Source organism: Atractosteus spatula, chromosome 7 (assembly GCF_055471065.1).
Source record: "Atractosteus spatula isolate fAtrSpa1 chromosome 7, fAtrSpa1.hap1, whole genome shotgun sequence".
NCBI lineage: Eukaryota > Metazoa > Chordata > Actinopteri > Semionotiformes > Lepisosteidae > Atractosteus > Atractosteus spatula.
In genome coordinates this window covers 63,161,089-63,185,056 of record NC_142712.1, presented here as the reverse complement: position 1 = coordinate 63,185,056, position 23,968 = coordinate 63,161,089, and the positions used below count along the sequence as shown (strand labels likewise).

General features: G+C 39.8%; 2 protein-coding genes across 4 annotated transcripts; one reads left to right on the top strand and one right to left on the bottom strand.

Annotated features, from left to right (window-relative positions):
* Positions 1 to 96: 96 nt before the first annotated feature.
* Positions 97 to 8,210, bottom strand: slc25a44a (solute carrier family 25 member 44a). 2 transcript variants are annotated; one of them, XM_088919871.1, is made up of 4 exons: positions 8,043 to 8,210; positions 5,729 to 6,403; positions 5,015 to 5,142; positions 97 to 3,836 (listed from the first exon to the last, which is right to left on the bottom strand). In XM_088919871.1, the coding sequence occupies exons 2-4, from the start codon at positions 6,357 to 6,359 to the stop codon at positions 3,645 to 3,647; spliced, it is 951 nt and encodes a 316-aa protein (XP_088775997.1). In that variant the 5' UTR covers positions 6,360 to 6,403; positions 8,043 to 8,210; the 3' UTR covers positions 97 to 3,644. The 2 variants fall into 2 exon arrangements, with proteins under 2 accessions (XP_088775997.1, XP_088775998.1); XM_088919872.1 differs by having other exon boundaries at positions 5,729 to 6,399.
* Positions 8,211 to 8,913: 703 nt separating this feature from the next.
* Positions 8,914 to 23,185, top strand: ireb2 (iron-responsive element binding protein 2). Of its 2 annotated transcripts, XM_088921709.1 has the most exons (22): positions 8,914 to 8,975; positions 11,634 to 11,729; positions 12,363 to 12,528; positions 12,893 to 13,030; positions 13,353 to 13,577; positions 13,732 to 13,801; positions 14,410 to 14,593; positions 14,926 to 15,065; positions 15,161 to 15,332; positions 15,510 to 15,610; positions 15,728 to 15,844; positions 16,472 to 16,631; positions 16,750 to 16,885; positions 17,277 to 17,361; positions 17,871 to 18,027; positions 18,197 to 18,321; positions 18,439 to 18,543; positions 18,950 to 19,092; positions 19,485 to 19,632; positions 20,224 to 20,346; positions 20,886 to 21,071; positions 21,452 to 23,185. In XM_088921709.1, the coding sequence occupies exons 1-22, from the start codon at positions 8,951 to 8,953 to the stop codon at positions 21,572 to 21,574; spliced, it is 2,925 nt and encodes a 974-aa protein (XP_088777835.1). In that variant the 5' UTR covers positions 8,914 to 8,950; the 3' UTR covers positions 21,575 to 23,185. The 2 variants fall into 2 exon arrangements, with proteins under 2 accessions (XP_088777835.1, XP_088777836.1); XM_088921710.1 differs by lacking the exons at positions 8,914 to 8,975; positions 12,363 to 12,528 and having other exon boundaries at positions 11,632 to 11,729.
* The last annotated feature ends 783 nt before the right edge of the window (positions 23,186 to 23,968 follow it).

Below are 23,968 nucleotides of genomic sequence, written 5' to 3'. Positions count from 1 at the left end.
GCTCAGTGACAAATCCAGGAGATTTGTTTAATGCTTCGAAATAGGTTTTGATATTGTAATGCACTTTTCCTAAAACCAAAACCAAACCATGTAAGACTTGTTTCACAGTTTTATTAGAATGTAATAATGAAAGGTTTCTGAGAAATATGGTACATGATGTCAGCAAGAAAGCAACTTTTTAAAATCTAACTCCTTAATAAATATTAAAATGACAAGCACTAAAAACAAAACATGATATCCAATCCATGGATCTTTGTAAATACCACCACCAAATAAAGTCTTACAAGCTGGAAGTAAGATATCACTTTACTACATTAATAATGGAGAGGGAAAAATAAACTATACATGATATTGCACTGACAAAACCCTCCAGTTTTATTCCAAACAACTCAAGAACCGCAATATTAAGTACAGTATATGGGTATTTTTCCTACTCTCATTGCAGTCCAGTGCGCCACCTCATGGACAACATAATTACAGCGTATCAATGAAAGTCTTCAATGAATAAACCATGTACTGGTTGAAATTTTCAAATTGCTTAGAATTACACACACCATTTTTAGATCAGGAAAGAGGAATAAGGGATCATTTTATGGAAGATACTACAACAAGACTCCATAAAATTTAAATGAAAAGACTATTCTTTCACCCAAAAAGCAAACCTGTTGAGGAAAAAAAAGGAATTAAAGTTTTAAAGTTATTTCCCATAGTCAACATCTCTTCTGAAAATATAATTAATGATTAAAAAAAGGCAAACCAAGCTTTCATATTGTGGATACTGCAGGCTATTTCCTGAAGTGAAGTGTTGCTCTCAAAATGCTGCTGCTTCCAGAAGTCATTTTGTAGGTATTGTTTTCCGCACTGAAAATTTCGTTCAGGTACTTTAGTACTGCATGTTCTATTAAAAGATGGATTCAGTGCAATGTCCAATGTCTGTCATGTTGAATGCAGGAGGCCAGACACTCCAAAACAGACTGGGAAGGTTTTTATGCAAACACAAAGACTATGGAACTGCTTTAGTAAGCAACAGGGACAATATTACAGAGAGGAGTGCTCTATGGTGCTATCAAGTTAAAGTGCATTAAAAAAAAACACTGATATAATTTAAGCTGCTTCCAAAATCAATCTTAGATTTTTTTTACCATTTCCTGTTTTAATAATATAACAGTTTAATTCAGTACCATATTTTAATTTGAACAGCTTGCCACTGCACTAACTGCTATACATGTTGAATTGTTGACACAGAGCCATATCTGTAAATAGGTTAGTATACTTACAGATTACGAAATCCAAAAATCAATTAGGACATAAAGATAGCTTTACCCTATAGCAACAGGCTACTCCACTGTTCGCCAATTGAAATTGCCTTGGTAAGTTTTTAACGTCACATTCACAGTACATCTGTACTCCCAGCAATATAAGGTTGATTTGAGAAATTAAACAAATGAAATAGTTCATCATCTAACTGAGAAAAACATTTAATATCTAATTGCAGATGAACAATTTTTGATAATCTGAGGTATACTGTGAGTGGTACCCTATCTGGTAAAAGTGTTGTACAGGATCTCAAGTGCTAGTTCTGTACATCTGGGTTAACAGTTTTTGCAGTTTGATGCTTATGTTTTTACATTTACAGTTGGTGAGAGTGAAGTAAAGTATTTATCCTGTTTATTTTTTTCTTCAATGTGGAGTACCTAGATGAAACATGTGAATATGGTGATCTGAATGAAGATATGCTCACCAGATTAGCTCCAGCTCTTTGGCCATTTAGTACAGAACTAACCACACTCGCAATCTGGAATCTGACCAGTCATGTCATATTTTGTGCTTCCATATTGTGCTTCTGTAATGAAAGCAGTGTTGTCATCTGTAAGACTGATCTGACAAACCAACCAGAAAACAAGAAAACTGTCTGAAGGAATTTGGCAAATCTGCTTTTTGTGACTAAGGCAACAAAAGTACTTCTTTCTGAAGTTTAGACATTGTAAACGAAAACGAAACTTCTTAAAGTAAATCACAGATATGACTTAGTTCAAAATTGATCAATTTCTATTGTAATTTAAGATGCTGATTTGATACTTTCTCGTGGATGGAAAGCACTGAGATTTTCTTCAGATCCTCTGCTCGTCCCCACATTCCGGCTACACCACAATTTCAGTTTGCTGTCACACACCCGCCTGGAAAGACGAGTCTAGTAAATGCACAGAAAAAGACCCTTTTTTTAGAACCCTGTTACGGGCACTTCAGAAATCTGGTTTAGAAAATATCACACATTTGATGCCAGTGAGAGATGGTTCCTGTCCGAAAATGTGAGCCCCTGTCACTAGATCATGGATTAAGAGGAATGTGTTAGTGTTGTGATAAAATAAATTCTTTATCCTTCTTTCATAAAGTTGAATATAAAACCGACAGCTTGGAATAAGCCTTGCAGATGCACTAACAAGGTTCAGTGGATGAAGACCATGCTTTAAAAGACGTTAGCAGCTTTCTTAACCACCACCTCTCAAACGTTTCACACCGTGCTCTAACTGGGTATGCCAGCAGTACTGAACAATAGACCAACAGCCTAATACTTATAAAGTATTAGTTACAGAGAAACATGACATACATATAATTTACATGAAGCAGCTTATCCACAATATTTGGTAAAAACGGAATTTGGCCCAAAACATTACTGTGAGTGTAGCTTTAAGCTGTTGATAAGATTGCAATACATCTACTGTATTATGCTTCTACCGTATATAGAGAGCCAAGAGAATTTCAAACCAGTTCCAAATTTTGACTTGATATAACTCTGACTGCTGTAAAAAGGTATGATATGGGCCTACCATCATTCTTTGAAAAGTTTTTATCATTAATTTGAAAACCCACCTACTGTGCAATGCTGTAATTATACTCAGAAAATATGCATTCATTTCTTACATTTCTTACAATGTCCATCTTTAACTCCAGCATTCTGTTAAAATGACCAAAGGTCTTGTGCTATAATGGTTTTCACAGATGTGGCTACATCTCCTTCGTACAGAGAACAATGCAATTCCATAGCTACACTGGCAGAACTGAACATGATGTTCCCCATCTTCAGCAGTAGTATATACAGTAGATGGAGCAAAGATCAATTTCAAAACTGATGGAATAGCAATTTTCAAACCTTTATGAGTTCTATATCCCTCTTCTGGGACCCTAATTCTTCAGATTCACTAGAATACTGTATGTGATCTAATAAGAGTTTCTAGCCTAATTTATGATCTAGAGTTGCCATTTAAAGAGTTATTCCTATTGTAATTTAAAAATGAGACTAAATCATTTTATCATCTCAACATACTGTATACATGAGGTTTAAGGAGTACTCTCTCTTAATTCATTGGTATTTCACAACACAAAAACTTAAAAGAACGTAGGTTTCTTTCTTCAAGAATGTATATATCAGGTAAATTTATATAAATTGTCAGGGAGCTGTTACAGACATTTACAGTACCCTCGAGAAAAGGGAAGCACCCACCCCTGACTTAACATGATAATAGTTGTTCCCTTCCCAAAATGAAGTTTCACCGGGCAACACGATGAAAGTGTTGTAAAGAAAATAATAAATGGGGCTGGAGCACGGGGAGAAAGGGCACAGACTCTTAGCTACTTTCCCTTCTCTACCAGTGTCTGGAATCGACAAGCTCCGGTCGGAGGCTCAGTTTCTTCAGGGTCTCGTAGCCCACGACCATGACGATGGCAGTTGGCGTGGAGGAGATGATGCGGGCCGACAGCCCCTTGGTCATGCCCCAGCAGCCTTCCTCAGCCAGGAGCTGTCTGAAAGTCTCGATCACAGAAGACTTGCCTTCCACCTTTTGGAACAAGCAAACGCCAACATCTTAGTTCTGTTGTTAGTAAGCCACTAGCAACTCACACTTCCTGACAGATACTCCAGGGGGGATATCCAACGCCAGCAGCCATATCACCCTGCAGCTCACAACTGACAACCCACTGGTGCTCAGCAGGAGTGAGCCTGGCCAGTACCTGGATGGGAGACAGTAGGGGGCACTCACCCTGCAGTCTGTGTGGGTCCTAATGCCCCAGTATAGTGATGGGAACACTGTACTGTAAAAAGGCACCATCCTTCAGATGAGACATAAAACCGAGTTCCTGACTCTCTGTGGTCATTAAAAATCCCAGGGTGTTTCTTGAAAAGAGTAGGGATGTTACTCTGGCCTGTTAGGGTCTTAATTCCCCAGTATGGCGATTGGAACACCATACTGTAAAAAAGGCACATTTCTTCAGAAGAGGCATAAAACCAAAGTCCTGACTCTCCGCAGTCATTAAAAATCCCAGGCTGTTTCTCTATAAGAGAGTGGGGTGTTAAACCTGGCCAAATTTCTCCCTGGACTTTACCAGTCATGGCCTCCTAATAATCCCCATATCACTCTGTTCTCCTCCCCACTGAGATCTGGTGTGTGGGGAGCGTTCTGGTGTACTATGGCTGTTGTCGCATCATCTAGGTGGGGCTGCACATTGTGGTCGTGGAGGAGAGTCCCCATTACCTGTAAAGCGCTTTGAGTGGAGTGAAATTTTTAAAAATAATCAAAAATGGTAAATCAAAAACAGAACTTTTTTTCAAAACTTCTTTGTTGATCAGTTCTGGACAAGTCTACCTAAATCTGGTTGCCTGTCTGAAGGAAAGCAAGTTTTGATCTATGTCTGTGTACTTTCTGCCAGCTTGAAGCTGAATTTGCTGCCACTTTCTTCCTTTCAAATTAATATAATCCAGATAATGTGGGCAGATTCAGGTCCTTGCGGTAACAGTACTGCACGTGAAATAAAAAAGCAAAAATGTGCATTGTGGGAACAAACTGTTAAAACCCCATTGGTGGAAGATCATATAAATTAGATGATGTATATATTTTCTGAATAGAAATGTTGATATAAGAGAGGTCTACATATTGCATGGCTCAGTCAAGGATAGGTGTAAATGTGTGATGAAAATGTCATGCAGAAATCAAAGGGCAGTGCTAGTTCCAGAGCTTACCTGCACTCTGGCCCTGACCACATCCATAGGGTTGGTGACAGTAGAGGCAGTTGCTGCTGCCAAAGGCCCAGCCATAGCTTGAAGGAGCAGATGTGGGCATTCACTGGGTGCCCATTTGGAAAGCTGTTCTGTGGAGAGAGCAGATTTACAGCCTGAAAAAGAGTAGACCTTTTATCAAACGGGCTTCCATCAGTAGTGCCTGGTGACCGGTTTTCATAGATCAAAAGCAAAATAAAACACAATTGGATCAAACACTTGTTTTATGTCTCTTTCAATTACGGATAAGTTCAAATGTTCAAAGTGTTAATTTCAGAACAGCGAAACAAAGGGGCAATGGTAAACTGCAAGGTGAACAGGAGTGTATGTCATGCGGGTACTTAGGACTAGAAGGGTTCAACCACTGGGATTAATAAAGTCAATTCGCAGTATGTTCCAGTGCTCTTTAATGTGGAAAACTGTGCTGACAAAAGTAAGTGGTTTCAGTACAATAAACAATTTCAAAGGAGTAAACAAGTAGCATAGACTTTGGTCAAGTTATGTAGAGGACCGCAGCTTTAAATTTCTATGTCTGAGGGGGACACATCGCATTTTAGTCTGAAAAGGTGTATAAGATGCTTATCACATGTTCTTCCACCGAAGGCTCTGGGACCTGACTCTTCGAGCCACGGATCCAGCACGGTAGACCTCTGCCTGGATTTCCACCGGAACCTTTACCTGCATAGAAATGATAAAAAGGCCACCACACCGCGCTGTTTGGGATGTACGTTAAGAGAGACGCCACGTAACCCCTGTAAAATCCCCGGACGCCGTCGGCTGCAAAAATCTGAACTATAATGTCTCTGGTCTGGCCAAACATCCATTTGTGCTTTGCCGCCAAAACGTTTTTGGGCTGGATTTGGAAGCGGCCCATGTGGCCTCCTTGTCCTTGCATCATGAGGTGCTGGGAGACAATGTCGATGGGGACCGTGATGCTCTGAGCCACCAGAGACGCCGACCCGCCGGCCACCAGCGATTTCAAGGTGTTGTTCTCAGAGTAGGCGGAGACGTATTTCCTGGCCAGCTCGTACGTGGTGATGTAGCCCTGGCCGGAGATCAAGGTGAAGGTGTTCACCAGGAACCCGCGGTAGAGTCCGCGCACGCCCTCGGCCCGGAGGATCTTAAGGAAGGCGTCGAGCGTGCCGCCGTAGAGGGACTTCCCCTTCTGCACCTGCAGCCGGGTGCGGATGAGCGTGGCGGGGTACACTCCTGCTCGGATGGTCATGGTCATGAACACCCCGAAGGAGTAGAACTTCCTCTTGTCCAGATCCTCCCATTCTATGATCTGAATGTTCCTCTTCTCTTGCATCGTCCGGCCAGCCGCGCGCCCTCATCGGATAGACTTCCAGCTGCCTGAGGAAGAGAGCGAGCCGGTCAGACCCCCCACTCCCACAGTGCACTGCACATGCCAGCCGAGAGGACTTGGCGCACCATCTACACAGACTGGGGGAGTTCGCTACATAACCCTGTCTGCCATTACTGAGGGACTGACAGTTCCATCTCACTAGGTTTAAGCAAAAACAGGACTTTGACTCTTCAGGTCGGTCTGTTCTTCTCAATTTTTAAAGCATGCACAGCCTTGCTTTTGTTTAAGCGCTGGAATCGTGTGTGTAAATCTTTTTTTTTTTTCCCCTACTTGGAAGGAATGTTTCTCCCTTGAAACAACCAGTTTAAATGATATGACTTTTCCGACATGGACTTCAGTCCTTGGTAGGGTAGCATTCCTCTTAAGTACAAAGGTGATACAGCTGTTGTGAGATAATAAACAAATGTTGATGCTGTACTTAAATCACAAAAACACATCTTGTGATCAATGATATAAAGCCAGATATCTATAGCATCCTATGTGATATAAATGGCAGTTTTCTTAAAATGTAGAACTTAAAATGTGAACTGGTGTTTACACGTTGTTTTCTTCTTTAAACCTTTAGCAGTATAATTAACACCTGCTTGTAACATTAGTACACTATTATTACAGTAGATAAGTTTATATCTACTTAAAAAAGGGAAGAGATGTAGCGATTTTTAATTCTATTTAGTAAAACTGGGAGAACATGTTAGTGCCACACGACGTGATTATCAGATTTTATAAATTACAAGTTATTCAGAGATTTTTTATAAATTCGAGATCCTTGCGTAAGAGGAGTACGACGACTGACTGCCAACGAACGGCTCTTTTTAGCTATCACAGTATATATACTGTACAGGTTATTTTCTGTGTTAAATTTGTCGAAACTAAACAAAAACAAGAGATGTATTCACCAAGAGCGAACGTCGTTATCAGTAGGACTTAATTCAGAACTTCAAAATTAAAAGAATAACCTAAAAATGAAAATGTAAAAACCACAAAGGCAGTAGTTTTTTTTATACGAAACATTTTTAAGAAAAGCCTGTCAGACAACAATCAAAAGCTTTGCAACCGCTGCACAAGCTGGTTATATATCTGCGGTTTACACAGACACAGGTATTATCAGTTTGTAGGTGCGGATAGCATACGTTTTATTACTTCAAATTATAAACACAGGACGCTGGTTTTAAGAGAGATGGAAATACACTACATGCCCGATATAAAGTAGTTGAAGCTCCTCACTTGCTTAAGAACATGAACAGTATCACAACACTCACTTGCAGACAGATTTTCGGATTTCGCTAGCTTCGGCAGTTATTCAAACGTCACATTGCATTTGGAATAATTTCACTTTAGGGCTAAAGCGCCATGCAGGTACACTGCGCCAGCCGGAGTGAACCCTGGACCAGAGTGAAATGTGTCCTTGCTCCTCAGTTCTGCACAATATCTGGGTTCAAGAGCGGTTTCACCTCAAACGCTTGGCGTTTTTTTTCCCCCATAACACTTCGTTATCATTCAGATACTGTAGAATCCAGCATTATTTCAGTTGCGGAACTTCCGTGTGAGCAACACACAGCACTGTCAATGCGGGCACAATGGGCGCAAATCCGACCTCTAAAAAAACGCAAAATGGTTTTAACTCACCGTATAGGTATCTTCTTTGAAATCCCACGTCTGGCTACCGCATTGTTCGGACTTTAAACAACAACAGTCTCCTCAAAGCATGTGAGATTTCTCTGTCAGGAAGGAAGATCGTGCGTGAAACCTCCGGCCTACTCGTGATCTCACCAAATGTCATGCCGGCTCGGTCACCAATGCGAGCCCGGAGAGGGAGACACACCGCCGGGGTGAAAGGTCAGCCGGGCCTGCGCCTTGCTTCCTGTCACACACGGGACATCGCCATATCCGTGTTTTAGGTGCTCCAAACTGGGATTCGTGTTAAAAAAAAAATGAGTGTACACAAAAGCGAAGTCATATAGGAGTTGCTTTTCTTTTTTAACAGCAGTAAGGTTGCAGGCACATTCCAAACTCGCTATTTACAACCTTATAAACTCGGCGCACAGATTCTTTCAGTAACAACCAAGGGTGGTTGTGGTGGTATTTAGCGGCCCTAACCATAATTGCCCTCAGATTTCATAACGTGATCAATGTATTTTTCTGTTGCGCTTTTAACAGGCGGCTCAGGCAAACGCCAGCTGCGACCTGCCGTGCCCTTCTCACCCAGTCTCGGGAAAGGGCCCAGATTAGAGGACGGCTCTGTTAAACACGGGGAATTTGCTGTTCTACAGTAAGGGTGACTGGTGTGGGCACAGAACGTGAACTTTTGTTTCTGAACACGGTGTACAGTTAGTTATAAAACACATTTAAAAAAGCACGTATAGGCGCAGGCGCCCGAGCACAGCACCCTGCAACCCCCTCCTCTGTCACGTGACTGCCTGCCGCGGAGGGGGGCGGGTACGCTAGAGGCGCGGCGCGCCCAGCGATTGGACGGCACGCCGCGGGGGGCGTTGCCATGGACGGCGGAGGAGAACGTGTCTTGTTCAGACCCCGCTATGGCGCTCGCTGCTGTACAAGGAGGTAAGCGAGTTTACAAAGAGGAAATTAATAACAGCCACGACGAAGCGCTGGCGTCCAGTGGCAGTGTTTCGAGTAACGTTAGCCAGCTTTCAGTTTGTTGTACTAACCGCTACTTACGTTGGATATCCTTTTTTTTTTCTTTACATAGCTGTGCGGTTCCTACCACTTGCCTTCCCTAGTGCTCGCTGCCTGCCTGTGTTAGTTACTGACCCGAGCAGGAGAGAACAGTCTGTTAGTAATTTAATGATCCGTCTTCTCGGTTTAGAGTAACCGTGGCTTGCGCTGCACTCGGCTGGGAGCGGTGAATGTTTCCGCTGTGATGTCTGCATCGCGTTTTAAAGGGTTAAGTTGACGAGAGTGGCCGTTTCGCCCAGGCCGGGGTCCGTTTCGTGCTGTCACTCGTCTGCCTTCTTGTGCCTGGGTGTCAAACCTGCACGACACTTTCCTGCCGTATATATTAATATGTTTTGCGTCAGTCGGTAAAAGGGGCTTCTGGTTTGTTTGTTTTTCTGGTGTTTATTGCTTAGGAAACAAAACCGCAATCTTAAAAACGACAGCGATAAATGCACCCGAAAATAGTTGAATTCAGTACACCACAGACCTCTTGTAAGAATGATGGTTTTGTTGCTCGTTCGGTTGGAAGACCCCCATCGAATTGGGAGCTGCCGTTTTGAGCTGAGACACAGCCTTCATAATGTCATTTCCAAGTTATCTGTCCATAGCAGCAGTTCTGTGCTGTACGTTGGAAACGATAAGTCGAGGGTGGGTCTGTCTGTCAGAAAGTGTAGGCGCCCCCCCCGCCCATAACAAAAAAGAACCGAACAGTAGGAGTTTTAAAACCCACGTTTTCTTTGATGAAAGGTTTGAAATACGTCCCTGGGTGCAACGCTCACGCTGATGGGCAGTATCTCTGTTCTATTAAATTACCTCCTCGTTCTGAATGAAGTATGTTGAATTGAATTAATCCCTCTGTTTGGGTTTCCGCATCTGTGAATCAGGAGTGATTTTTAATGACTTGCTGTAGTTTTGCATTTTACATTTAAAAATAGATATAATCAGGAAGTGGACTTCTTCCCACACAAGTACATATATTGCAAAGCATGTATTTCTAGAATGTTTCATGCAGTGAAAGATTACATTGCAGGAAGATCACTTTTGTGAAACGGGCATATGCATTTCCCTATGGAGTTTATTAGTTTGGAAATACAGCAGGGTTGGCAGCTAGATTATAAACTGGGGGTACTGGAAAATACCATTCTGGAAGCATTCTGGAAGCTTCGAAAAGAGGTCTTTCAGTCACAGTAGTTACTGCCATTGTTAATGGTAATATTGCAACAACATCCAAAATGGATATATTGATGTGTTGTTAATGTATGTAAATTTTGCTTGGTTGAGCTTTTAGCCTTAATGTCCAATTATTCAAATCATTACGTAATACCATTTTTTATTTTATGCTGTGTTATACTTTATTGTAGAGAAAACCTAGAACTAGGAGTTTAATGTTTTCTTGCAGCTGGTAGCAAAATGCTCTTCCTTAATTTTAATAAAAAGCTTGCATATCAGCCTTGAATAGCAGTTATCACACTTTGTTCCACTTTTTGTTTATTTCGTATCCTACTAAGGTGGATTTTCATAAAAGCTTGTTTTTTCTCATCGTTGGTTGCTAATACAGTGTTTAGTAACACCACACCCTTGTTATACATATGTTTTTGGTAAAGAGGAACATATTCAGTGTAACACAGAAGGCAATAATTATTTTTCCCCATGACATTCTGTATTTCATTATTTACAAGTCTTAAAGAAATTTAAACTGAGTCAAGTATGGGAATAAAGATTGAGGCACTATTCTCCTCCCTGGAAATACACAATGAAAGATTGAAAACAGTAATGAAATTTAGTTATAGTGTAGTTTTCATACAGCTGTTTTTACAGTAAAAGAATTGATTTTGAACACTCAGGATATTTATTTGACTAAAGGAGCTTAACAGAGTATTTTGATGATCAATTAACTACTGTAGTTTTGAAGACTAGGTTCAGTACTTTGTGCTTCAGCAAAAGCGAATTAGAAAGCAAAGTTCATACGAGTGAGCAGAGAAACGCATTCCTAAATCAGATTAAAACATTCGGCCAGTACTGATTAGGAAGAAACTGCTCCAGTATAATCTGGTGAGATATTTCTGGCAGTTTAAAGCCTCTGGAGAATTTTCTTACTGAGCACGCCACACTGTTAAATTAGTCCTTCACAGAACTGCAAGTTAAGAGGAGTCTGACTGCCAAAACACTCAAAGGGTTTGTAGAACATGTATCTTTATAGATGCAGCTAGGGGTCAACATTATACAGTTACTTTTAATCACTTGTACTGGAGTTGACCTATGAGCCAGTAACTGAAGTAGATTTCATCTAATGTAACAAAGGAAGACTCTATAATACAACCAAAACCTTTTTTTTATTTTAGAGCATGTAGTCATAAGGTGTCACAGGGTTTTACTTCAACCACAGTAGTAAATCCAACCAGTCCAAACATAGTGTCAATAAAGATCATGAATTGCCAACCTGGTTTTGTAGTAAAGTTAACAATGCCATAATCTCCGTTGTGGTCATACAGGAACACTTATAAAAAGAGGCTATAGTTAAGTCATACACTGTTTTTTTTTCAGATCATCCTTTCAAAGACTTGATTGACACCTTGGAAAGTGATGGAAATGAAAACAGATTTTTCTTTAACCCGCAGAAGCTCAATGACCCACGATATGGTGAGTGAATGGAAAAATTAATAAAATGCAAATAATTTCAGCTGTGGTGCTGTTTGATTGTGTTGTGGACTGTTGTAAAATATGAATCCATTCTGTTTCCTTCTCGGCATTTGTAATTTCGTTGCCACTCCAGAACTTTAATAATTCAGTCAATCCTGCTTTCCCTTTATTAGTTGCTTAGGTGTCTCCTCATCAGGCCGCTGATATTTGGATCTTTAGAAGTCTTCTAAATGAGTCTCTCAGTTACTTTTGTCAAAATGCAAAGTGATGTCTTATACTCAGTCAATCAAAATCATAACTGTCTCATAAAACAAATAATAAGCACATTTTTTACCCAGGAGAATCTAGATACAAAAATCATAACAGATCACATGCAATCCATTAAACTGTTGCATCCATTTGCCTTTGCACAATTAGAAAAAAAAACACAAACATTTCTTGTTTAAGATATATAGCAAAAATACTGAGATCTGCTTTCGCTTTTAAAGACATTATTTTGCCATATAAGGGCCTTCATTCCTCTTAACATTTTTAGAAGCAGGTTCACCGACACCCTAATATAGTACAAGCATGACATTGCGGGAAAATACTTCTGTTTCCAGCACTTTCATTCATCTTTCTTTCTCAACATAGATTTGTTGCCTCTGTCCATCCGTGTCATACTGGAAGCTGCAATCCGGAAATGTGATGGGTTCTATGTGAAGAAGGAGGATGTCTTTAATATACTTGACTGGTGCCAGCAGCAGAGTAGTGCTGAAGTGCCCTTCTCTCCCGCTCGCATTCTCCTCCAGGATTTCACGTGAGTCCCTGGCTTGAAACTCTCTCCTGAAACTCCAGGGGTGTTGGCGGAGGCTGCAGTCCGCTCCAAAATCATCTGCTTGGCTTTGAAAGTGTCGCTCTTGGCTGCTTTCGGAGCCCAGTATCCAGTTCAGTCGATCAGTCAATCAAGGTTTATTTATCAATGCACGAACAGTACAGCAGACAGCAGTGTTGTCGGCAATGAAATGCTTTGTCTGCGAGCTTGTTAAGAGGGATAGAAGAGTAGAAGGACAGGAATTTATAGGGATTAGATTACCATTAGGATACAATAAATGTCACGCGCGTGAGTGAGATGAACACGGTTTCCGTGCGCCGCGCGTGACAGCGTGTGCTTGTCGTGACAGGGGCGTTCCGGCCATGGTGGATCTGGCTGCTATGAGAGATGCAGTGAAGGAGCACGGCGGCGACCCCAGCCAGGTCAACCCCCTCTGTCCCACTGATCTCATTGTTGACCATTCAATTCAGATAGACTTCAGCAAATGGTGAGTGGATTATGTGTAGTTTTTCCACTCACTTTCAAACCTTTTCAAAATGTTTTAGTGCCAGTGTTGAAGTTATATTTTTATTTTCGTCTGAATTCACATTTTTTTTGTGATGGTTTAGGTTTGCACTCTTTTGATTTCCCCATGTTGAACTGGCTCACAGACACGCGTCTCAGCATGTTGAGACTAATGTAATCTTTGTTTTATTTCATACTGTGTGATTGTTACCAATATTTTTACGATTGTCTGGTATGTTTGTCAGTCGCCTGGTGTGTAAAGGTGAATCGCACTTCTGTGAAGACGTGGTGTTGTTTTATCTCAGCGCAATCCAGAATGCTCCAAACCCAGGAGGAGGTGAAGGGCCAGGAGCACCTGCCAGGTCCTCGACAGCCAAACCACAGCCCCGGAGAAGCCAGTGTGGGAGTCAGAAAAGTTGTAAAGGGTCTTGTAAAGATGGCCAGGGCACTGGTACCTCAGGAAGACCTACTGCTGTCCAGATTGAAAACACCCCGGTCCTGTGCCCCTTCCATCTGCAGCCTGTGTCCGAGTATGAAGCGTGGATTGATGCGTTCTTTTTTACTTAATATTAAAAATGATTTACTTAATATGATACATAACGTAATATTTATATAAACCTAACGTGTTACAGCGTGATTAAAACATTGGTGCTGATTTTAATTTTTCCGTCTTGTCCTTTACAGACCGGAAGTAGCATTGAAGAATCAAGAAATGGAGCTAAGCAGGAACAAGGAGCGGCTGCAGTTCATTAAGGTATGGCACTCGAGCCTCACTTCTGCATAGCGCTTAGGAAAACATCCTGAATTTTTTCCCCATAGAATATGCATTATATAGAACGTGGCATAAAACACTTCTAAAACAACAGACTGGACACACACTCTTAAGTCTTAACAGTTTATCTTATTTTTGTGGATGATATCCATATTGCAGTTGATAAATTATTTAAGTGCAAAACATGAGCCGATAGTATTTGAATTGCCTAAATCTAAACCCCAAATAATCTGTTACTGATTATTTTTTTCTGATTGGTTGCACAGCAGGGAACAAACTGTCAACGCAGGAATGTTTTTAAAGCCTCTGCTCTTATTTAAGAAGCCCCCGAAGATACTGTAAATGTGAAACTAACGCCCAAAAATTCCATTCACTGAAATGGCGCATAACATTTAGGGCTACCAGAGCACTTTAGGCAGTAAAGCCTGAGTACATGCTGGGTCAGTGTCACTGGGTCATTCTCCTCTGTATGAGGTCGTGGGCTTGGTAGTTGAAAGCTTTGGTGTAAAAAAAAACAAACAATTGGTCTGTTTTAAATCAGGTGGGTATAATGAAAAACAAAACTCATTTTTTCTTTTTTTTTTTTGCAGTGGTGCTCAGAGGCTTTTAAAAATGTGAATGTGGTGCCTCCTGAAATGGGAGCTGTGCACCAAGTGAACCTCGAGTATCTATCACACGTTGTCCAAGATGATGGGAGGTTTCTTTACCCTGACAGTGTAGTGGGGACAGATTCACACACAACCATGATCAATGGCCTTGGGATTCTGGGTTGGGGTAAGTAGAATTGTGCAATACAGGTGGGTAGCTGCGTCAGCACAGTTGTGTAAAAGCACGGAGAACCTCGTGCTTTATTTTAACTGTTATTCCAGGGTGTTTCTTATTTGCCTTGTAAATGTTTCCATATGAGTGTCTCTGGTTTTTCTTCACAGTAAGCTGATGTTTGCCCTGCAAGTTTACTTCCCACAGTGTCAAAACCTGAAACATTTTCATTTTTCACTTTGCATTTTTGTAGCTAGTGGTTTATTGCCTTGAGGTATGCTAGAACATTTTGGATGTGAGTGCCTTTCCGTGTTCCTGTCACTTAGCATGTATTCCATCTGTTGTAGGTGTTGGAGGTATTGAATCTGAAGCTGTTATGCTTGGCCAGCCTGTGTCCTTGGCTTTACCCCAGGTTGTTGGATGCAAGCTAGTTGGATCCATTAAAACTTTAGCTACATCTATAGACATCGTCCTCGGCATCACTAAGGTATGAAGATACCCAGAGTGTCAAAGCATTGTATATACCACTTATTTTTTGGTTTCATTTTAAATTTCTCACTCAAAATATACTCTGATTTTCAGCACCTTCGACAGGCTGGTATTGCGGGTAAATTTGTGGAGTTCTTTGGGCCAGGAGTGTCTCAGTTATCTGCTGGAGACCGGACTACAATCGCCAACATGTGCCCAGAGTATAATGCCACTGTGAGCTTTTTCCCTGTTGATCATATAACACTGAAGCACTTGAAACAAACAAGTAAGAAAATAATTAACCTCAAATTCCTTATGAACAAAAAAAATGAAATGCACCATATCTTGACAGCAGGAGTTAAAACTTGCATCTTCATTTGTTTTTCACATATGTTTATGTTGCTACATGTCTCGTGTTGTGTGCTTAAAACTGATTTAATGCTGATCTTATTTTGGTTTTCAGAGTTTGACAAAGAGAAACTTGAATTAATGGAAGGTTATCTTAAAGCTGTGAAACTGTTTAGAAGTTATGAGGACCCATCAGAAGATCCACATTATTCTGAGGTGTGTCTGGAATATCTCACATTTCAAAATGTGCAATAACTTAATAGTCCAGGTGTTTGTGGATACAATTTAAATTTGAAATGGTGGTTATAACCCAAATCTGTCATTGCCTTGTAGGTAATAGAGATAAACCTCAGCTCCATCATTCCCCATGTGAGTGGCCCTAAGAGATCTCAGGACCGAGTGGCTGTTACCAGCATGAAGCAGGATTTTTTGAACTGTCTAAATGAGAAGGTAAGACACTTGTTCTTGGATCTGTAATTCTGTGAATTGGAATATCAGTTGTGTAATTGTATTGCACATTATTTTTCTATTGCATATTTATTTATTTTTAAAAAGCAATCAACTTGTGAATGCTCATATTAAGCAAGTTAGTTATCACAAAAAATGAAATACCAAACTGAAGCCACACTTGTTCAGTATTTTCAAAAGCATGCATGATTATTGATACTTAAGCATATCACTGAATCTTTTCCTCTAGGTGATTTGATATCTTGGTGTCATATCCGAATAAGGGTAAAACAGTTTGAACCTTAGAGTGGAAAGAACAAGTTCCTGTTTAATTTCTTAGTCAACAGACTCTCTCTGCCGAATCACAGACAGCACGTGTTCAAGATTATCCTAAATGGCTAATGTTTAAAACGAATATATACAGTTGTTGACTGTGTAAGAAATCAGACTAATTTCATAGGTTAAGGAAAGACAGTCTAATGTTAAGTAGTATTAGTATAAAAGAATGCTTAAGATAGACTGGCAGATCTCAAGAAATGATGGTATTCTCCTGATTTTGTTGAAGGAAGTGACTCAAATTTATGTTTTTCTATCAACTGTGGGACCAAAATGCTTTCTATTTTGCTCTAGGTTGGCTTTAAAGGATTTCATATTCCCTCTGAAAAACAGAACACAGTAGTGTCTTTTCAGCATGAAGGAGCAGAGTACAAGCTTGCCCATGGATCTGTTGTCATCGCTGCTGTGATCAGCTGCACAAACAACTGCAACCCGTCCGTCATGTTGGCAGCAGGTGAGCCTCTGTGAGCAGCGTCTGGATGTTAATACAGTCCTTGCCTCTGAAATAACGCGTTACAGAAGGAAGGTGAAAAACTGCTTTGTAACGGTGGATTGTGGTGTTTTTGTTGAAGGGCTGCTGGCGAAGAAGGCAGTGGAGGCAGGCCTGGTTGTTAAACCTTACATAAGAACCAGCTTGGCACCTGGGAATGGAATGGTGACTCACTACCTCAGTGCCAGTGGCGTTTTACCTTACCTCAGTCAGCTCGGGTACGTATGTCTTTGAGTAAGGACGCATGTTCAGAAAAGACACGTTCCATTATGTGAGTTTGAGGTTATTTGTTTTTACATTTTTGGCAAAGCTATAGCATTTTGTAAGTGAATTTCCCAAAGGACTGATCACGCTGAGGCTCTATTTCCATTTATTTTGAGGCTAAAAAAAGTACAAACCAAATTGGAAGTTATACCAGAAGGACATTTGGAAAATAACTGCAAGTCTCTCGTTTCTTTGTAAATCTATGTTCAACCCTTGTTTGTGGTTTCTGTACTACTGTGTATGAATAGTTTCTTGGCTTTCCATTTCAGTGTATGAAGCATATGATTTAAGCTGTTAATATATCTCCGCTGTCACTTGGGTTTTTGCTTTATATTTCTTATGCAGGTTTGAGGTTATTGGTTATGGATGTGCCACCTGTGTTGGAAACACAGCTCCGCTTCCAAATGCTGTCATTGAAGCGATTAAAGAGGTAGTGTTTAAATTCAGATTTTTACTAAGTGTTTTTAGACGTGTATATAAATATCTGCCTGCGTAAGAATGGCTAAACTTAGTGCTAAGTATTTAACCACTCATATATTGAATAGCAATGTGTAGTGTAAAAATATATTAAACCCATTGATGAAAACATAGTTTTTGTAGTTTTATTATTTGAGTGGTTTTGAAAATCAATCATTTTAGAAGAATTTAGAAACAGAATATTCAATATACTTATATTTACCGTGCATTTCTTAGAACTCAAGAGTATCTCTAAGCAGACTATTTGAAGGATTCTTGGCTGTAACGTTTTAAAGCATGTCCTCCTTTTTTTGTGTAAGATATGATTCTCTTAAAAAAATTAAAAACTGCTCAATGCATCTGATACATGCTTCAGAAATGTCCTTTGTTTTACATTGCTTCATCACTGCTAGAGTGGTTTAGGAACCGTTTATTGATTGAGCAAGAAGTATTGCAAACCTGAGCCTCACATTTTGTTCACAGGGAGACTTAGTTGCATGCGGCGTGCTGTCTGGCAACAGGAACTTTGAGGGTCGTCTGTGTGAATGCGTGCGTGCCAACTACCTTGCCTCCCCACCTCTTGTGGTAGCTTATGCCATAGCTGGCACTGTTGGCATAGACTTTGAGACGGAGCCTTTGGGTAAGCACTGTCAATTAGACTTTAGGCCTTTACTCAGTTTTTAAGGTGTAGAGAATGCTGAATGTGAACTATTATTACAGTTAGTATGGGTTATGGACTCTGAAAAATTATAACTTGTTTTGTAAATATAGCTTGTTTATGTTCATTCCTACACTTGTTTTATTTATAGGCAAGAATTCAGATGGTAGAGAGATTTACCTGCGTGATGTCTGGCCCACTAGAGAGGAACTCCAGCAGACAGAAGAGCAGAGTGTCATCCCATCCATGTTCAGAGAGCTGAAAGAGAGGATGGAGGTCAGCCCTACAGGAAATGCGTACCTGCCTGTTACAGAGAAATTGAAATCAGTTCAATTACTGTCTCTGTGTATTGGACTGCTCTGATTTCATCTGTATTGTACTTGTTATTCGCAGAAAGGAAACAAGCTCTGGAATGGTCTTGAAGCACAAGAAAGTGTCACATTCTCTTGGGATCCAAAATCTACATATATTAGATGTCCTTCATTTTTCCAGAAACTTGTAAGTTTTACTTTAAATAATATTTAAATAATAAAAAAAAAACCAGGCAATAAGGATACTTTTAGGAATCAAAGGAACAAGTAATAGGTTTATTCCATGCTGAAAAAAAGAAGAAAGAGAACACAACGTTTCGGCCATGGAGCCTTCTTCAGGTGTCAACACCTGAAGAAGAAGCACCTGAAGAAGGCTCCACGGCCAAAACGTTGTGTTCTTTTTTTCAGCATGGAATAAACCTGTTACTTGTTCCTTTGCAGTCTACGCATGCTGACGCAGCTACCCAGCTGAACTACTTTTAGGAATGTCGATTATAAGAACTCCACAGAATTCTTGGGACTTAAAGTGGAAGGATGTTTATTTCTTTAGGTGTGACACTTGTCAAGTTGTGTGTAATATGTGTTATTTTCAGACCAAAGAGCCAGCTGCTCCACAGTCTATTGAGAATGCCCATGCCTTGCTCTTCCTGGGAGACATGGTTACAACAGATCACATTTCTCCTGCTGGAAGTATAGCTCGCACAAGCGCTGCTGCAAAATACCTAATGAGCAAGCGGTAAGAATTCTTCTCAGATTACATCATTTTCTGTTCAAATCCATGAAAACTATGAGACGAATCTAATACAGACATGAAAACTGCTATTCTGTTTCTCAAGTTTTTGCTTTTAATGCATCGTAACGAATGCATTTTCTTTTATAATCCCAAACCTGTTTGTCGCTGCGGGTGCAGCAGCCAATAAAAACAATTTATCAAAGTAAAAAAAAAAGTGGGACAAACACGTTTGGGATTATAAAAGAAAATTTGATGCATTAAAACTGACCAAATTAGTCAGCCATGAATGCCTTTGAAAAGCTAGACATTATTTTGACAAATTCTGGCAGATTGTTATGGTTTTGTGTGAAACTTTTTATATTTCAGTCTAAACTCAGTTTAAAATATTCTTTCAGACTGACTCCTCGAGAGTTTAATTCTTATGGGGCTCGCAGAGGAAATGATGCTGTGATGACTAGAGGCACTTTTGCCAGCATCAAGTTGCAGAATCGCTTTATTGGAAAGACGGGGCCTAAGACACTGCATATTCCATCAGAACAAATTGTAAGTGACTGTGTGGGATGTTCAGTCATTGTTCTGCAAAGGTCTTAAGTATTGTTTTAATGCTTAATAAATTCTGTATTGATCTGCCTATTTTGCAAGTTTAATTGTTCTCTTTCCAGAGTGGGGCTCCTTCTTTGTGCAATGTGTGTTATCCCCATGTTAACGTGGGTTTTCACAGGATGCTCTGGTTTACTTGACATCTTTACATCTTCCACATGTGCTAGTGGGAGCCCCAAGATGCTCTAGTGTCCCATACAGTGTGTAGACCTGCCATTTGTTTGCTGCGACCCTCACCAGGAATAAGCAGCTTCCTGAAAATTAATGGAAAGACTGTTCTTACTGTAGCATTTGTCCTGATATTATTTTTTTCCAGCTACTGTTTTGATTATTTCAACAGGAAAGAACAACATGTTTATTCATTGCTAGCAAAAGAAAGTAATCCTTATTACTTTTATGAGTTTATACGGTATATAATCACATTTAGACCATTCTATAGCTCATTTCATTGCCCTTTTTTCCATAGCACATTTGTCCCTTTAACAAATGCTTAGTACCGTGCTGTATTTAGTGTGCTTGCTGTCTGTGTTGTAGCTCGATGTCTTTGATGCAGCAGAAAAATACCAGAGGGAAGGGATCCCTGTGATCATTCTGGCAGGAAAGAAGTATGGGTCTGGAAGCTCTCGAGACTGGGCTGCCAAAGGACCTTATCTCTTGGTAATCTTCCAGTACACCATTCTGTTCAGACTCTGCTTTGCTCAAGCCTGGCACTTACAATATCAAACATTAAAGCAGTATGTCTATAAAAGAGTTTCACCTTAACGTGCCAATCAGCTGATTCATCTGGAATTGTGGAGTTACTTGAAGTCTTGAATGAATTTGTGATAGTCTTTTACAGAAAATGAACTTATGTGGGACAGAATGTACTGTGACATGCAAACATTTGTGGCTCGTTAGCTCTGCATTCCTGTGTACCCTAGATATTTTTCTTGATATTTTGTTTGTATTTTTAATGCTGTATTAGTGATGTAGGGGTGGGAGCCAAGCTGAACACTTAAAAAGACTTTACTGTCCAAATTTGCCATATACATTATCAAGGTAAGGTTCTCACGAGAACATTACTGAGGAAATGCAGTCCTATTTGTCCATAATTATGTCTTGAAATGTTAGACTTTCTACCATAATGTGATAATCAAGAAAGTTTGGGTTGATGTTCTTAGATGTTTTGTGTCTTTGAGCGTATTTTTTTTTAACAGGGTGTGAAAGCCGTAATAGCAGAGAGCTTTGAACAAATGCACAAAAACCATCTGGTTGGCATTGGGATAGCTCCTCTTCAGTTCCTGCCTGGAGAAAGTGCCGATGTTCTAGGACTGTCTGGAAAGGAGAAATTCTCTGTGTCAGTTCCAGAAGACCTCTCCCCACGACAGGAACTGACAGTAAAGGTCGGTTTCGATCAGTTACTTTGTGCATTCTGCAGGGCAGCTCTGTGAATCTGGTTACAGCTACCTTCACTTTTGCTCTGTTTTCATTATCTTTTTTGGTACATTGAAGCAATGACTTCGTAACATTTTAAAAACAACTCAAACCTATCTCCTTTTTAAAAAATAAAACAGATAAATTCTGTTTTCTCCAATGCTAGTGTTTATAGAAGCACTTGTCAAACAAGGCAGTGTTTCTTTGTTTTAAGGTATTTTTTTAGATGGTGCTAAGAGAGATAACACTATTGAAATAATCAAAAACCCACTAACCAGACTGTACAATTGGAGTTTGTATTTAAAGTGAAATATTTTTGCTTTCTCTGTTTTTATTTTGTATTTTTCAGGCCAGCACCGGGAAGACTTTCAAAGTTATTGCTCTCTTTGAAAGTGAAATGGATATTGTTTTTTACAAGCATGGTGGCATCCTTAAGTATGTAGCTCGCAACATGTTACAACATTTACCGTGATGGAGCCTGTTCAACACAAAGCCTTCAACAACAGCAAGTGCTGTCTTGTATCTGCTGAGTTGTTTGTAGATTATGCAAATTATAGCATACTTTCATTTTGTGATTCACTACTTCTAAATGAAGAATGCTAAGATATAGTAACTTTCAGACAACAAGACAGTTACACTGTAGAAATGAGAAGTGGACGGCCTTTTGACTGCCAGAACACCTTGAATGGAAAACTCAAGATCCAGCTTGAACATTGTCCATGTTTTCTTTTCTCCATACCATCACTTCCAGATGCCTTCCTTTCACATGAAACATATCCAATATACTTTGTTTTGGTAACTGTGAAATCATTTTTTGGACTGTTTGTGTATGTCTTGAATCACTGATAAAAACGACTGACTTCCTTAATAGTTCGTCTTGATGTGAAGAATGTGTCAATTTAAAATCTGAAGCCAGATCACTGTCGTTAGAACAGGTTTTACAGGAGTCTGTCTGATCTAAATCCTCAGCACTTTCAGAGAGATTCAAGATAATTAAACCTTTTTGTTTCCTGCCTTTCTTCCTTGTGTATATCATTGGTGTTGACAAATTCATTTATTAATGCGAGGGGGGTAAAATATCCAATTAAATGCACTTTTCTTGACATTTTGGCATATGTCACTAATATTGTCTGTTTACCGGCAGTTTGATAATGCTAGTTTTGTGTTTATATAAGTATGTAATGTTGCAAAAGTAGTAAATGAAATCACTCATCACTGCAAATTGTTTAAAAAACAAATAATATGCAGTGTCAGTTACTGTTACCTCAGAGTTTTGTCTGTGCCATCCGGATAACCTTCAGCTAGGCCCACATCCGGCATGTTGTTAAATATTTCTTGTCTGGCGAGACTGCCAAAGCAGCCCCCGTATCTAAAAGTACTTTGACATGGCCTTGCAGAATAAACTTTACCAGTTGGAATTCTCTCTTTTTTTCCCCAAGACACGTGTGTTATTGTGAGTTTTTAGAAGTGTGAGTAACTGTTCATGCTGTCCTCTGCAGTTCCAGGTTCTGTGTGTTCCTGCTCTGTGATAATCAGTCCCACTGGAAAGTGATGAACCACGTCACCAATAGTTGCTGCTCCTCAGACACCATTGTTTTTAGTCAGTTCATGTGGGTTGTGTGTTTCTGAACCATTTTGGGAAGTTGGGGTTTAGTCTTGCTTTCTGGGTTTTATTCAGTACTTCAGTCAAGTCAAGCTCTTAAATGAATTCTGCCTTCAATGTGGCAGTGCTGCCGCATTTCATTGCTCTTGTGCTCACAGTTTATTGGTACAGTTTTATTTTCTCTAGCGACGTTGTACAGAAAAGACAATGAAAGTGCAGTAACTTTTAGCCATGAACTTAGAAGTCAGTGTGTGTGGCGTGGTGCTTTACTTACAGTAGTCTCTGGGGTTTGCCAAAGCAGATTTTGACAGCAGTCTCCTTGGTCTAGTTTCAGAACCGCATGTATGCAACACAGGTATACAGCACAAGCCTATCAGGAGTACTTATTAAAATAAGTATTGTATAAAATGTATTAAATATGTAACTATTAACTGTTGCTGATAATGTAAATACATTTTAATAAAGACTGAAATGCAATTATTTCTGTATTGTAAATATTTTTCTTTTTTTTTATTTCGTAGTGTAGTATCAGTGGATCTTCGTTACTTAATTACATTAAATTGCTTATTACCTTGAAATCATTTTAATCTGGCTGATACTGTTTATAAAATTATTATATAATTGCTTACCAGAAGAAAACCTGAACTGAATATTACACACATTTGCTAAATTCTGCCCTTATCAGCTGTCTTGCATGAAAGCAAAGGAATTAAGGGCAAAAGAAAGAAAAATGCTGGCCCCCTCCACCATTTCTGCGCTGGAATGCATCCATGTAGCAGCATGAATGAACCCATCCTACTTTCAGAGAGAAAGGAACTGTCCCCAATATTTTTTTCAGTTTCAGTATACAGGTATGTGCAGTTATTTGTATCTGCTGCATACAAATGAATGAATGGTTTTGTAATGGTCTTGTACAATGTTAATTATGGATGCTGCACACTGGTGGGGGTGGAGGGGAGTCACCATTACCTGTAAAGCGCTTTGAGTGGAGTGTCCAGAAAAGCGCTACATAAGTGTAAGCAATTATTATTATTATATCTAGACTTACATGGTTATAATGTTGACAGGTTGCAAGTATCTTATACTCGCATGCATAAAGTACATATTATATATATATAGATGTGTGGTACTGTTCTTTAAGAGTTTAACCTGATCCAACTATAGTATCAACGATGAAAAAGAGATTAAGACATGGCATGAAAGTAAGTAATTGCTTGCATTTATATTGCATAGCGTTCTTCATCTCAAAGGATCCCAAACTGC

Coding starts and splice junctions, on each gene's coding strand:
- slc25a44a (XM_088919871.1), bottom strand. CDS start 6,359: ATGCAAGAGAAGAGGAACATTCAGATCATAGAATGGGAGGATCTGGAC. Junction 5,143..5,728: donor TTTTTATCATTTCTATGCAG/GTAAAGGTTCCG, acceptor CTCTCTCCACAG/AACAGCTTTCCAAATGGGCA. Junction 3,837..5,014: donor TGGTCAGGGCCAGAGTGCAG/GTAAGCTCTGGA, acceptor TTGTTCCAAAAG/GTGGAAGGCAAGTCTTCTGT.
- ireb2 (XM_088921709.1), top strand. CDS start 8,951: ATGGCGCTCGCTGCTGTACAAGGAG. Junction 16,886..17,276: donor CCTTACCTCAGTCAGCTCGG/GTACGTATGTCT, acceptor TTTCTTATGCAG/GTTTGAGGTTATTGGTTATG. Junction 21,072..21,451: donor GACAGGAACTGACAGTAAAG/GTCGGTTTCGAT, acceptor TGTATTTTTCAG/GCCAGCACCGGGAAGACTTT.